At 45.2% G+C, this 15437-nt stretch overlaps 1 protein-coding gene across 1 annotated transcript; it reads left to right on the top strand.

The window, feature by feature from the left end:
- Nucleotides 1-1812: 1812 nt before the first annotated feature.
- Nucleotides 1813-15431, top strand: IVD (isovaleryl-CoA dehydrogenase). Its single transcript, XM_009643070.2, has 11 exons — nt 1813-1899; nt 3748-3799; nt 5573-5742; nt 7204-7297; nt 7754-7890; nt 9155-9251; nt 11870-11963; nt 13206-13287; nt 13649-13753; nt 14429-14501; nt 14637-15431. Exons 1-11 carry the CDS (start codon nt 1822-1824, stop codon nt 14768-14770), a joined length of 1116 nt encoding a protein of 371 aa, XP_009641365.1. The 5' UTR covers nt 1813-1821; the 3' UTR covers nt 14771-15431.
- Nucleotides 15432-15437: the final 6 nt, after the last annotated feature.

Here is a 15437-nt window from a genome sequence, read left to right as displayed (position 1 = left end):
CGGGGGACGGGGCCTCCGCACGGTGAAACACTGCCCTGCCTTCGCATCGGGCCTGCCTGAGCAGAAATGGTGATCCAAAATGGCCAAAGAAACAAACTCATCGGGTCTCGTCAGGTCTGCCCGAAAGAAGCGTGGCGGCTCTTCCCAGCTTCTTTTGCGCCATGGGGGTGGGGGCTAAGCTTTAGGATAATAGTTCTTTGCTTTACCGTGTTCCCCAGCAGCCTACCGAGAGCACTCAAAGGGCTCATTCCCGCCACCCCGGGGGGTGGGGTGAAGGGTCTTGTCTGCAGAGGGCTGGTCCAGGCTGGCCTATGCCAAGGACACGCTTTTCCTTGGTGCTTCTTGGGTCTGGAGCTATAGCCTTGCTTTCTAGGTAACCATGACAGTGCAAGCATGCGGATGTGCAAAATAAACTTCTTCATTCTCACCTCTTCCTTGCTACAGAGTTATTTGTTACCAGGGTTGTGTTCATGGTTTGTGGCCTTACCAACTCAAATTAACGTGATGTTTCTTTGCACTTCTACGTTCACCAGGTGGTCAAAGGAAGAAAATGTTCTTGTAGTTCATATCTATCTGGTGGAAAAGCTGAAAATGCTCAGAAATAAATCTTCAGTAGTGGTAGCAAAGCAGTGAATTAACAGCACTGTAACTTATAAACAAGCTTAGAGTATTAGGGATGTCTGTCCCTCAGTCTCTAATTGATTAAGATTCCTTTTTTTTTTTTATTATGACTTCAAGTTCTTTTTTTGTTTTAAGTTTTATGCTTCAGTTTCCTGCTGTCAACTTTCTAACAGTGGAAACCTGTCGAATGTTTAAAAACTTAAAAAAAAAAAAAAAAAAATCAACATGGGTGAAACCTGCTTGCTGGTTCTGGAATCCAAGGTCTGGGTGGCCGTGGAAACCAGCGTATCTTTGTAATTGTGAAAAAAGAGGCTGCTTTGGTTGGCGGGTTCAGAGAAGGGCAGAGAAACCTGGGCATATTTTGGTTTGCTGCTTCTCCCCTTTCTGCAGGGTTTGGTTATGCAGCAGAGGCTTTCAGTCTCTACGACTGTTCCTTTGCCAGCGTTAATTTGTAGGAATAAAAAACCAAAAGGAAAAATGGTATTGGTAAGCTCTACCATAATATCTAGACAAAGTTTTTAAATCATTATATTAAAAAAGCTTAAAAAGATATGGTTATGTTTTCTTAGTATGTGTATAGGCTGCTGCAGAATGCATGTGTGTAAGTACTGAGATTTTAAAGTTTAGAAAAAGAATCTGACACTTTTTAACACTTGGAGCAACAAGTGTGCTTGCCTGATCAAATTTTCCCTCTGAAGAAAATAGTTGGGTAGCTAATGTAGTTCCAGTTTGATAGACTAACACACTTTAATTAGCATGCATGCTTATTACAGGCATCTGCATATAATTAAATGAAACCATAAGCAGCTACTGGATGGGGCTAAGACATCATAAGGGCTGTTCATCAGCTTTCAAAGCTTCCTGACCAAAACCATGCCCCGATGCCCTAGTGCGGGCAGTGGTTAAGTTGCATTCTCTCATGCTGGGGTATGACTGCAAGGTTAAATGCCGAGAGGAGCACCCATGCATCAGTATCTTCTCTTTAAAAGGCAAAAGGACCTTTCATGTGGTCTTTCAGCTGGTCACCTGAAACATCAATTTCCTTAGGGTCTTGTGCTTCTGGGTTTGGGATCCTGGAGTTCTTGAATTGCCTGGCAGGGGGATGTTGGCAGTATCCTAAGGAAGACAACAATGATTTGATTATTCGTGAGATGTAATGTATGTGTTTCTCCTCGTCTCTTTTCCCAGCTTAGACAGACCATGACAAAGTTCTGTCAAGAGCATTTGGCTCCGAAGGCCCAACAGATTGACCAGGAAAATGAATTCAAAGACTTGCGGGCAAGTATTTCATGTGTGCATTTAAAATAGATGGTAGTGAAAGCCTGTCTGTACTTTGATCTGTACGTTAGCCCAGACAAAGAATCTCAGTCCACACCACAGGAACATATGCGTTAACTTTTCAAACTTGAAAGCCGTAGAGAAAATTTTTTTTATTTCCTGTTTTATCTTTTGCTAACAGCTTTCAGCAACCTGGGGCAGAACCTAGCAATTAAAAAAAAAAAATGCATTGATAGTGGTCTTGTTTGGATTCTCATTGTGGTTTTTCTGCTTGGCTCTGTTCAGACTCCTTCTCTAATACGTGCTTTGTATTCTCTGAGCTAGGACCGTTTCTTGGACATCCGAGTTTCCTCTCAAATCCGTTGTGAAAATATTGTGTGCAAATGCTGTAACGTGGAGTTGTTTGACCATCAAGCTGAAACTTGCCTTCTTAATAAAAACAACAAATTCTGTGCAACGGGGTGCTTTGATTGATGAAAATGAGAGATCTAACTATTGGTTTGCATAAGCTCTGCACGACTTAAAAAGCTCAGAACATCTGCTAGGATTTCCCACAGCTCTGATGTTGACATTTTCAGGGATATATGCGTGGCTTTGAAGTTAAGTATATAAATTTAGTCTGCTGCGCCAGATGTCATCCGGAGGTACTGAATAATACTTTTTGAAGTCTCCGGAGACTCTTCACTGGTAATTACCTTATCGCTGGATGCTGGGGCAGTGCGGCGAGCATTCACCTGCGTGTCCATCGTGTAGCGGAGGAGAGGCCGCAGGCTGAAGTGGCAGCAAAGAGATGACCCCTCTGGTGTACGTGTGGTCCTTGTTGGTGACATCCTTTGCTACTGCATTATGTCATAGCTCCCCTCTTACTCCACGATGCCGTGTGCCAGACGCAGCTGGTGCACGTGCCTCGAATCATGTGGCTGTCACTTGAGCGGTGGTGTTGCCAGAAGGATAAATTTGGGTAATGGAGGAGTCAGCGGTCACGGAGGACAGCTTGTCCCCTAGCAGATGAGCTTTGCGGTGTAGGTGTCCAACTATGTTGTCCAGGCCCCAAGTGTGTGAGGTGTCCTGGCAGTCTTGAAAACCTACAGGCTCTGTACTTGAGTGGCCTTTGTGTGTTCAGCTCCATTGGCTTCGCGAGTCCAAAGTGCTCACAAATTCTCTGTTGCGGTCAGCTTTTGTAACTTTTCTAGTACAGCCTGCAAGGTGGGCAGCACCCCAGCTGTAAAAAAAAAAAAAATAAAATTCCCATTTTTTAATCTCCCCCAAGGAGGCCTCATCAGCAGCTGTTTTACTAGAAGAGTTAAACTGCCAGCTAATAGCAATTCTAAGTATTTCCAGGGTTTCAGTCACGGATAACTTATATTAACCACCGCAGCAACCACAGGCTGATGCACGGTGCTGCCAAAGCACAGTGACAAGGGTGCATGAGCTAAAAGGCAAGCATAAATTTAAGTTGTAAAATCCTAAATTATCTTTAGCAAGAGATAAAGCCTAGAAATACAGTTTTTGAAATTAATGGGAGGTTTGAATTCATCAAAATTCTTCTTAAACTGGGCAATGAGTTAATTCTTAGGACCTGTCCTTCTAGAGTTAAGTTTAGGCTTGTCAGCTGTCACTGAATTCAGCAGACTACTCCCATGTGTAGCATAACGTCCTGACGTTTGAGGGGGTTCTTAGTCCAAAGGATGGAGCTGCTGCTGCAGGAGGACCAGGTATCGATGTATTTATCTCTGAGATATCACAAGAGTAAGGTAAATTGGTGTGGCTTGTGAGCTACCTGGGAAAACTTCTTGTGCTGATGCCCTGGCTGTGAATCTGGACTGATTGCTTGTTCTGTATTTGTAGGAGTTTTGGAAGAAACTTGGGGAACTGGGAGTTCTGGGGATCACGGCTCCTGGTAAGTCTGTTCCCACCTTTTACCTTCTGGTGGGTGATTCTTCAAACAAAAGAGAGACAACTTAAACTCACCCTTTCCAGCTCCTAGCAGCCTCATCTGTGATCTGGCATCCATTTTGTCCAGAAGCTCCTATCTTCATATCTTTTTCAAATCTTTCTTTGGCAACTTTTTTGTTCTTCACTGAATTGGAATCCTTCTTCCTTGTTAGGCTTCTGGGCGATTACAAAATACCTTTTACAATTTAAAAGTACTGTTCAGAAATGGTTTCTCCAGATATAACGTATGCAACTGGAACGTGTTTGCGCTTCTGCAATATGAAGCGTTTGCTGCAAGTTTTGAAGAACGAGGGCTATAGATAAAAGTATCCTAGAAGAAACATCCATCTCTAATAGAAGTTAGAGGGTGTAAAACAATGCTATGAAAAGCGGTGATAACTAATGGAGAGCTGACCACATCCAACCAGTCAGAAAAAATCAGGGTAAATCTTATTCAGCCTTGTCCAGGTTAGTTGAAAAGTGTTTTGATTAATGTTATAGATTACTGAGGCTGCTATGGTCATGCTGAATGCACTAACACAGTGTAATGAGGAGAAGCCCTTAGTGGAGAAAAGCAGCCAATGGGGCCTTTATTTCCCCATCGTAAAGTCTGTGTTTCTAGATGTGCGTGTGCAAAGGCTTCTGCAGAAGCAAGCTGAATAGCAATGCGTTGAAATAATGCCGCTGCGTTTCTTTCAGTGGCACTGAGTCTGCTTGAAAGAGTCTGTATTTCTGCTTTCTTTCTCTTTACTCCTCCCAATTTACTGCTGCTCCTGTTTTTTCTCACTCTTACCTTCTTTCTTCTTTGATGTTGTGCCTGAGGCTTACAGCAGTTTCCCACACTATAAATAAGCCATCCCCTCATGAGTCCTGTCCTGTTTGATTTCCCCAAAGATTTACCTCTCAAACCCTCCAATGCCCAGAATTTTTTGCCTTATTTTTGATCATAGAGCTATGTGCAGTTTCTTTATTGGCACTGGTTTTGTTGTAGGAGGTGGAGATTGGGATTAAGGATGTGAAGGTAATGCCAAATCTTATGAGGGCATATGCTCCATTAAATGGCATATTTGGGCACCAGTGGATTGAGTCTTTTAAGGGAGAGTTTTAAATAAGTGTTTTTTGATTTCTTTTTAGGACTAAGAAATCTGTGTTGCTTTGATGTAATTTTCCATTTATTTTATAAAGAGCTCAGTTAAGAAATGCAAATACGTAGCTACCATGGAATGATACAGGCATGTCGTATCTAAAGAGTAATTTTGAAAGGGCAGCATCATCCTAAATCACACCGTGGTTTGTATTATTTGAGAAGTTGTCTGGCAGGATTCTTTTCTTGCACCTCTTGCAGTACAAAGCAATCACGCTCCAGTACTGCTTGCAGCGGGCAGGTTAATATTAAGGTTGCCCTTAAGGATGGTTGACAAGGAGGACCTACTGTGCAAGTGTCAGGAGAGTTTTAGATGTATCCTTATGCGTGCTATATGTATAAAACTATGCTGGAAAAGTAAATTATTGATGATGCTGAAGAAGTAACATCACTGTGCCTTTAAGATAAGAAAACTGAAATTCAGAGAGACTGGTGAAAGCTGGAGGTGTCCAGCTCGGGGCAGTGTCAGTCAAAACTAGAAGCTCTCTTGTAAATGTCTTGGATCTCATTCAAGACTCAGCCTGGCCCTAGGGATCTTGTGCATGTGTGATATGCTCCATGGTGGTTGACGTGAGGTTTCTCTTCTCTTTACAGTGGAATACGGTGGATCTGGTTTGGGGTATCTGGACCATGTGCTGGTGATGGAGGAAATTTCTCGCGCGTCAGCATCTGTTGGTCTTAGTTACGGTGCCCACTCAAACCTTTGTATCAACCAGCTAGTGCGTAACGGCAACGAGGCCCAGAAAAACAAGTACTTGCCCAAGGTTTGTTGCTGGAAGAGGGGGGGGAAGCTGGAAAGCATTTGGGTTTTGGCTGCACGAGTGTCTTCCACAGTGTGTAGCACTTTAAGCACCAGCCAATTGCAGCCGCCTAGCCTTTAGGAAATATCGTACTTGCCAAAGTTGCCCTTCTCCAGCTTGTTAATTTTTGTCCTATTAATCCATATTGACCTCAGCCTGCGACGAGGTCCATGTTTGTAGGCAGCATAGTCTAGCTCTCTGGAGCTGTGTTACTAAATGAGGCTTTGAGGTGACGCTGGATGATATTCTTCTAGCTTCCCAAATTGTTTTGAGAGTTCTGAAGGAAGCTCATGGCTTTTCTTTTTTATATTCTCCATTTCTCACTGCCCGAATGCTTGGTTTGCCTGTGCTAACTAACTACATGTGAAACTTCATCATTTGGGGCATCGATGTTTGTGACTCAAAAGCATGTTAAACAGATTTCAGTGTTTAAATGCGTGGAAAAACTTAACTGTACGTGGAATCCCAGCTGCTGAAATTATCAGCGAAATTATCAGCACAAGAAACTTGATTTAAACCGCATGCAAAGTACAGTGTCACTTCCTCAAAGCATTGCGCAACCTGCTGATATGTAACCCTCAATTGTCCTCACTGCTGCCCAGGTGTATTTTAATGCCCTCATTCACTGCCTTTCAATACGGGATGTGTGATCACTTTGGTTCTTACTTGTTTTGGTTCATGTCAGAGTACTTAATGGTACTTTTAACTAGTTTTGAGCGTACCATGAAGACTTTTGTAGAAATGCACCAATGGACTGAATTGCTTGAACATGTATCTTAAGCATTGGGTCTGTTTTTAAAAAAATAAGAGACCAAAAGGAGGAGAAGATGACAGATAAAAGTGCACAGCAAGGGAAAAAAAAAAAAGGCAAGGAGAAAAGGGCAGGATGAGAGGAACAGTGAAGAGGAAGCAACAGCTATGTCAGCGCCTGGTATGAGCAGGCACAGAGGGAGGGTGTCCATCTGCTATTGTAGTGTGAGTGTGTGGGGACCAGGCTGTGAGAACATTGCTAAGAACTTTGCAATCTCTTTTCATCCCCCTCGTTGGCCTTTTGTGTTTTACATAAACAAGAACTGTTAAAGGGCAGTCATGAAGTGCAGAACAAGGAGCTTGTGAAAGGCATATGGCTGCCTGCATGGTTCTTTTGGCACCTTCCTGGAGGGCTGTACTCATCGAGCTCGGACGTGAGTTGAGTCATCCTTCTCATCCCACTGTGATTTGGTTCTGTTCCCTCTGCAGAGCAGCACAAGGGAGCTCCCTGCTAGGACTCTGCCAGGAACAGCAGCTCTCGTTTGCAGTTCTTGCATAGGACAGCTACTGTGGAGATTCCGTGCAGGAAAAAAAAAAATGGAAGGCAGGCTAAAGAGGGAACAGAAGCAATGTTACTGTTCTTCCTCCCTTTCTTACATTTGCCTTTTCTTCCAGCTAATCAGCGGGGAGCACATTGGAGCCTTAGCAATGAGCGAACCCAATGCTGGATCGGATGTTGTGTCCATGAAGCTGAAAGCAGATAAGAAAGGTAAAGCCTGTTGTGTACTGCCTGGATAGATAACCGATGTAAATAAGGTCTCCTGTAAATTTAGACTAACCTCCCCAACACCACTGAGATACAGTGCTTAGTCTTGGGTACACCAGGCCGTGTTTGCAGGCTTGTGCTGCCTCCCAGGAGATTCAACATGTGGTAAAGCCAGGTCATGAAGATACGTGGTTGAAGGTCTAAAAGTGGACTTCTGGTTATGGTGGTTGGTGGTATTATGGAACCAGTGCTAGGTGCCTTAGTTTGTCAGGCATTTGTTAAACTGTCTTTGGACTGCAGAAATGAAGGAAATCAGTTTTCTTGAACTTGGGAAGGGGTTTTGTGCATGCTGTTTGTGGGGGTCTTAAAGAACGTTCTTGGAAGCCTGTTTTGACGTAAATGGAGGGAGGATATAGATGTTGCTCTGTGAGCTAACAGACTGCAGCTCTTTGCTTCTAGGAGACTACTTTGTTTTGAATGGGAACAAATTTTGGATCACCAATGGGCCACATGCAGATGTTCTCATCGTTTATGCTAAAACTGACATTAATGCTGTTCCAGCCTCCCAAGGCATAACTGCGTTCATTGTGGAGAGGGTAGGTTTAATAATTCTCACAAGCTTATTGCAGTGTGGGGTTTTTTTAAAGCTAACTCCTTCACCCTAACTGGCTCACTTAAAAGCCAGCTAGTTTACTCTTTGTAACTGCCAGCCCCTTGCTCAAAGACAAACTGCTTACTGCCTGAATTTTATAAGCCATGAAACTGGTCCTCTGTCCAAGTGACATGGTGTGTTGCGCTGTCAGCCGGGCACTCTTGAATTTTGGTATTGAAGCATACAGCCAGTCTTCTGGGCTAGAAATGTGGAGAGAATGGACAAGACTCTATATTAGGTGTGTTGCCAAAAATTGTCAGAGATATTGGAGGCCTTGTAAATACATCCTACTATCCCATTATCTAACTTGGGGTGGGGGTGGGTTAAGCCCAGACATTAAAATAGCTCTATTAATTTCTTTCCCCATTTTCTTGCACTGCCCCTTTGGAATCCTGAGATGACCCCAACATGGATGCAAAGCAGAGCAGGCCAAAGGGAGCAGAAACGGGCTGGTCAGCAGGGAGTGCTTGGAAAACAGAAATCTTACCGGGTTTTTTCTTCCCTTTTCACTTTAATTTGAGGCTGTGCTATGCACACTTCTGTCACCACAAGGAAGACAGGAAGCTGTAATAAAGTCAATGGTACCAGAAATATAAAATCTCTGAGAACAGTAAACCTTCTGATGGACTTAACCTGACTTAGCAATTAGAATCGTTCAGTTGCTGGCAAAGCTTGCAACCCTTACTCAGGGAGAGCCAGTGTATGCAGCTGTCCAAATAATTTATTTATTTTTATATTTATGTGCATTAGAAAACGGATGCACTCTGTTCATATGTGCCCCTGCGTGTGTGTGTTTCTCTGCTCGTTTGCTTCCTCTGCACTTACACTGACACCCGTTCTGGTTCCCAGCGTGGGCAGAGCGCTTTGACTCCCTTCTGGTACCCTACACGTGTTCATGGGGTAGAAGTCCTCATGGGGACCACTCTGAGGGTGGTGAGGCACTGGAATAGGTTGCCCAGCGAAGTCGTGGATGCCCCATCCCTGGAAGTGTTTAAGGCCAGGTTGGATGGGGCTTCGAGCAGCCTGGTCTGGTGGAAGGTGTCCCTGACCATGGCAGGGCGGTTGGACTGGGCAGTCTTTAAGGTCCCTTCCAACCCAAACCATTCTATGATTCATGCGGTCAGGGAAATTTCACAGATCTCTGGTGATTTTATTTAGTCTGTCAGAATTGAGAGATGAAATGTATTTTTACTGTCTTGACTTTGCAGGGAATGCCAGGTTTCAGCACAGCCCAGAAGCTTGACAAGCTGGGAATGAGAGGCTCTGATACCTGTGAACTGATCTTTGAAGACTGCAAGATCCCCGGTGAGCTGGGTTCAAATCGTGGCAGTATGCATGTGGCGGTTTCTTGTCTTCTTGATCAGATAAATTGGATCACTAATTGCATGCACGTTGAGACTGTGACCTAGAGGGTTTTGCAGATGGTTATCTGCTCTTTGGCAGCCTCGCCAGAGAGCTGGTGAAACTGGAAAAGTGCAATCTGCTGGATTGCAGTGAAGGAGAACATCCCTCGTTAGGTCACTCCTGTTTCACCCTCATGGACCTAACTCTTAACCACTGCTTCTGCAAAGCCTAGGTAAGGCTTCCAAAGAAACTTGTGTTTTTCCATTAGAGCTCCCTGTCTTTTATATAGGAAGGCTTGTTTATTTGTCTTGAAGTTTTGTTTTGTTTGGGCTTTTCCCCCCCTCAAACTTACTGGAGACTGTCCAACAGACTTCTGGTTTGCCTGTAACATTTCTTGAGTTCTTTTGGGGTCAGGCCCTGAAAATGGACATCCTTTCCCCCATTAGTTAGTACAGCAGGGGCCACTTGAATGGCTGGTTTTGTTACCCCAGTGGCTATTTTTGTTGATAGAAGAATTACAGCCTCTGTACAGCAAGTGGAGATGTCTTCCCTCAACTCATGAAAATCCTAATTGTGTATCTGCAGAGCAAGTAACTCTTCTGCTCCCTGTACACTGCCAAAAGCGGCTTTGCAGTAAGTGGAAGTGTTTCAGCTGAAACATGACATTTCTAACTTTATTGGATCCTTACACTCTGAAATCAGAAAGGCCAGTGGCCCAGACTTCAGATCATCTCCTGGGTACTCGTCCGTACAGAACAGCATGTTCTCATGGTAACGGGATTTCCATTTTCTGATAACTCGGAGAAGCACATCCCTGCAATGTTGGAAGTTAACACATTTTGCACTCTGGCCTTTAATGCTGCTTCTGATCTTCTGCCTTGGAAGCTGTACCAGTTTGATGCCATTTCGTATGCCTGCAGGATCTTTCTCTCAGATCAAGATGTCCTCTAGCACTGCAATTCCATCCACTTTCAAACACGTGGGTTTCACACTCAGCCATACTCCGCTGAGTGGCTGGTGTTTTTCCTCATAGTAAGTGGTGGCCTTGGAGTCATTTGGTTGTGTTACGTTGGTAAAAGTTGGTTCAGAGCCCCAGTGCTTTTTTTTTTTTTTCCCTTTTTTGCTGTGATACACAGCCAGCAGGTCTGCCCCCCTTGTGCAGTCAGCACATGATCCTTCAGCTCACCACATACCCATCCAGCCCTTTTCCCTGGGCGTACAGGAAAGCGTTCTGGCTATTCGGTCCTTTTTTAGCTGTGAGATGTCATTACTCACGAACAGCTTTGTCACTTTATTATTACTGATGCTGGCGTTTGTGTTCTGTTCTTCAAAGTAATGTTTGCTATTAGTATTTTTCTTGCTTGTCTGCAGGACTCTTGAGCTTTTTCTCTGAAAGCCAAGCTTCATTCTTCTTCTTCCTCTTTCTAGCTCCAGTATCACGATGATGGCTCTGCAGAGACTGCGCTTCTCCATATGCTACATCAGCATGCTTTTCAATAAGCAGGAGACCACGCAGTCCATGAGCTTCTGCCACTGAAAACCAGATTATTTATTTCAGGAGACTATCTGCGTGTGTCCAAGTCCTGTCTCATTTTCACTTTGCATATCACACCTCTCAGATCTCTTGTGACCAAAGCCTGAAGTATATGTCAGTTCTCCTGTATGGCGTGATCAGTGGATAATCTCTGTCCATCTACAAAGCGCAGTTGTTAGGGTTTAAATTCTCTCCTGATTGTAAGAGTACAGCCTTGCTGAGATGAGCCTTTTGTTCCTGCTTCTCTTTTTATACTTGTTGACATCACCCCGTGCTTTAGATTGTCACAAAGTGAAACAGCTTCTTGGGTTTTTTTTTCTCAGCCCATTATCTAATGTGGCTATTTTCCCGTTCCGCTTTCACAGAAATAATATTTGTCTCTTTAAAACATTTATAACCACTGCAATGTTCTGTTCAGCCCCCCTCACTGAAGGGAGGATAACGTCTGTTTGTATTCTCCAAACTCAGGAGACTAATACACATCACTGCGACATGTGATAAGTGGTGAGCTTTGACTGCTTGCCCGTGTAAGCTTGGGTTCCTGCATTGGGAACGTTCAGAGGTGTGACGCAAGCATCTCACGCCAGGATTTACGTTCATTTCAAACACACACTCGGTAGGCATCGGATGGTAATGCTGTCAGTTTGGGTTAGATACAAACTAATGGGATGGGGAAGGGGATTTCTCCTCCCAGGCTACTAAGTCTCCTATTCTTGTTGGTACAAATGCGGAGCTGGAAGATCTCTGGAGAGCACCTTACTCTTTAGAAAACAGGCAAGAGAATAGCAGTGCTTGTAGATGCACTTTATAATCCTTTACTGCCTTTTGCTTTTCGGCTTTGGTTGGATTGAAAAGACATTTCAGTGGTAGGGAGTATATATCAAAACTTGGCGCCTGTCTAGCTAGCTCATCCTGAAGGTTTGTGTCTCAAGCCAAAAAGAAGGGACTGAAACTTTGCATCCTCTGCCCAGCAAGCACAGGCCTTCAGACAACAGCTTGTCTTAGTTTTGCCCAAAAGTAAATCACTTTCCTTTGCCAATTGCAGCTGAAAATGTCTTGGGGAAGCTGAGCAAAGGAGTCTATGTTCTGATGAGTGGATTGGACCTGGAAAGACTCGTGCTCTCTGGCGGGCCGCTGGGGTAAGGGTTTGTCAACTTTATAATTATAGATTTTAAGGCCAGAAGGATCCTTCACGATCACCTAGCCCAGCAGGTCTCCCACTGGGGTTGCAGTTCTCAGTAGGATGCATCTTGGATGGAGAACTGAGATACTGGGGCAGCTTCTGAGCGACAAGGAGAGGCTGGGAGGAGGTGGCTGGGTCAGAGCTGTGGGAAGGGAGAGAGCCGAGGAGGAAGAGGCAGGAGCAGGGAGGTCCCACAGCTGCTGGGTGGTCTGGCTGTGTCGTAGCTGCTCACTGCCCCAATGGATTCCTGCCGGAGGGTATGCAGCTCAGCACCCCCAGGCAGCCACAGCTTGCTCTGTGTGTGCTCCACCTTTTCCCTTAGCTCTCCTCACCCCTCCGCTCCTCAGGCAGTTTTTTCCAGTTTGAAAGCATTTATGTGGAACATCCTCTGAGGGGCAAGTGTTAGAAAAAGCCATGCCGGAAAGTTAGTTTGCAAATCTCTGCCTTTCAGCATAGCATAGGCCACAGACCCTCCACAGCATGCTTTTATTGATCTTGACCTAAACATTTCCTGAGAGAGTAAATCAGCCTTGGTCCCTGGTTCCTTGCTTGTCTATCCCCGCAGTGGGTATTATGCTGGAAATAACCAGCTCATTTGTGTTACTGATTCCTTAAAATCTTAAACGCTATCCAGACTTTCATGCAGCAGGACCGCTGGGCTGGGTAAAGGGTTTGGTCCTCACTTACTCAGTCCTTAAGCTCCCCGCTAATTGTTTTTACCCTGCGGTCCTTTTGTCCTCCCAAGTGGTCTTTCTGTACTAATCCTCATGTGGAAAGACCATCTTCCACAAAGCAGGAGGAGGATTTTTCACCCTTCTTGCTCTTGCCTATGCTTTTTTGTGGTATTGGCTAGTAGTCCTTGACTTGGTGGTCTCTGGAGACGCAAGGCAGTTCAAACTGTCCTGGCTACAGTTGTAAGAAAGCTCTTCAACTCTTCCTCTCAGTCCCCTGAATTAAGAAGGTAAGGCCTTACCACAAGATGTCCCAAATGAGCAATATGTAGAGCATGAGGGACTAGAAAAAATGGGACCTTTGGATTTTATTCTTAGCATTGTTTGAGTGGAGCTATAGGAAGACAGCAGCATATTATTTCAGGTATGAGAACCTTTTTGCCTTAGGTTGCGCTTCCAAGGTTTAATTATTATTATTATTTAATAGTTCTGTTCTTTTCCTTTCCCTGCATATCTGTACTTTTTAGGCTCATGCAAGCTGTTCTTGACCACGCAATTCCATACCTGCATGTAAGAGAAGCATTTGGACAGAAAATTGGCCACTTCCAGGTGAGGCAGAAAAGGAATTAGAAATTTTTGTCGTCTTGCTTTACTCTTTAAAAATGAGAAGGCAAAGAGCTCGGTCGTGGGAGGGCTTTGCCTGGAGAAGGTTGCCTGGAGTTTGTGCGGGGGCTGCATGATATCATGCTGTGGTGAGAAGGGGAAAGGGTTGGTGGGTGAGGGACTGCGGCTGACGTCTGGGCGTTTGTGAATTGACACAACCTCCAGCTCCCTCATATGTCTGCTGAATCCATGTCTTCTCGTTTGTCTCTGAGATGGCTTGGGGAATGGGGATTCCCAGCGCTTGTGCAGAGAAAATAATCTTCCCCTCGCTCACGTTACTGTCTCTCTTGTCTTCTGTGGCATGCAGCTCATGCAGGGCAAAATGGCCGATATGTACACGCGGCTGATGGCCTGTCGGCAGTACGTCTACAACGTGGCGAAGGCCTGTGACCAGGGCCATTTCAATGCAAAGGTGAGCTCCCTTCCACCTGGACTTGTCTGCTGGGGGAATTCCTTTCCCTTTGGGTCACAAGCAGGGTGCGGGTTCTGTACTTCAGGTTAAAACGACTCGCTCACAGTCCTAAGTGCTTTTTTTCCTCCCCCCCAAAGAAAAAGAAAGCCTTGTTCTACAAGGCAACAGATTTAGCAGCATCAGTAGGTGTTTATTGGCAGCCCAAACACAATATCCTGGCTATCCTAAGGGGCTGTAGCAGTCATTCCGAGGTGTTGTCATCTCCACAATCGGCACTGTCACCACACCTCTATCAAAGGAGGGGACCGAGTGTTTAACAGTTGGAGCACAGAGCCCTGCATCCCAAATCAAATCACATCGGTCTCCTATGGGAATGATGTGCATTCGTGAGAGACCAGCTCCCCTGCTGCACTCCTTTTTTTTTTTTTTTTTTTTTTTCCCCCTTTTCCTCTCTTCATGTGGCTTTTACAGACCTGACACAGGTGTTCTGTAGCGACAGAAAGACTGCCTCAGTTTCTTGCTCACTGGGGAACGAATCCTGTGCCTTTGTGATCAAGTATTTTAGGCTTGTTAGCAGATGTCTGTGGAGTAATGGAAAGGTCAGAGCAACACAGAGATTGGAGAAGGGCAGGTGACACCTTTGCTGACTCTGTCATCATCGTGACTCTCCCGTAGGACTGCGCCGGAGTGATCCTGTATTCAGCAGAGTGTGCTACCCAGGTGGCTCTGGATGGGATTCAGTGCCTGGGTAAGTCACTGGCAGTGTTTGTTTCTCAGAGCAATTGCTGGAGAGAGCCAAGCACGGTGCAAGAGTAGCGCTCGCTCCTATCCCGCCCTCAGCCCCTGAAGCCAGAAATGACTCAGGACATCTTTTTGCTTGCAGGTGGGAACGGCTACATCAATGACTATCCTATGGGGCGTTTCCTGCGTGATGCCAAGCTCTATGAGATAGGGGCAGGCACCAGTGAAGTGCGCAGACTGATCATCGGCAGGGCGTTTAATGCCACTTTCAAGTAACGTCCAGCAGTGGAGAGGCAGCACCCTGACCACCACGAGGCCTTTGACCATAGAGGCTGGAGCGCACAGCTCTTCTTTTTTGCTTCCTGCTTGTGATTCTGCGATCGCTTGTGGACTCTTTTCTGCCTGCTCTGTGAACAGATGCTGCTGGACTGGGCTTTGACAGAATGAATCAGACCATAGCATGGAAGGAAAAGTGGAGTGTTTTTCCCTTCTTGTGATCATCCTGATTCATTCTGTTCGTAAGCCATCCTGATTCTCAGCGTTACAGAGCTGAGGTTCATCCAGGGGACATCTTGCCATCGAAGCAGGCTGGCGAGCTGTGTGCCTGGAACAAGAGGCAGCCATTGCCGAGCACAGAAATTCAACCCAAAAGGAAAAAAAAAAAAAAAAAAGGACAATAAGGGAACAATTTTGTTCTTTTAAAAAAACCTGAGTGCCATTAAGTAGCTAGCGTTCAGCGTAGCACCAGTGGAAGGTGAAATTTCCCATTGTGCCCTTCCAGTGGGATGAATAGTTTCCATTTTGGGAACCCGCTGCCAACTGCATCACGGGGGTGGCTGTCGTGAACACTCAAGCATCATCGATGCACAAGCAGTGTTTTAGGTGATGCTTCCTAAAACCTCGTTAAAATACCCCATCTGTTTCTTTGCATACTTCCCTTCCT

This window comes from Egretta garzetta, unplaced genomic scaffold (assembly GCF_000687185.1).
Source record: "Egretta garzetta isolate BGI_Z169 unplaced genomic scaffold, ASM68718v1 scaffold687, whole genome shotgun sequence".
In the NCBI taxonomy this organism is placed as follows: Eukaryota; Metazoa; Chordata; class Aves; order Pelecaniformes; family Ardeidae; genus Egretta; species Egretta garzetta.
The sequence above is the reverse complement of the archived record's forward strand: the minus strand, read 5'-3'. Positions and strand labels throughout refer to the sequence as shown.

Bases quoted from the DNA above. Each gene is read 5' to 3' on its own strand.
- IVD (XM_009643070.2), top strand. From the start codon at position 1,822: ATGACAAAGTTCTGTCAAGAGCATTTGGCTCCGAAGGCCCAACAGATT. The intron at 3,800-5,572 runs GTAAGTCTGTTC...TTCTCTTTACAG, and splicing joins TCTGGGGATCACGGCTCCTG to TGGAATACGGTGGATCTGGT. The intron at 13,754-14,428 runs GTGAGCTCCCTT...ACTCTCCCGTAG, and splicing joins AGGGCCATTTCAATGCAAAG to GACTGCGCCGGAGTGATCCT.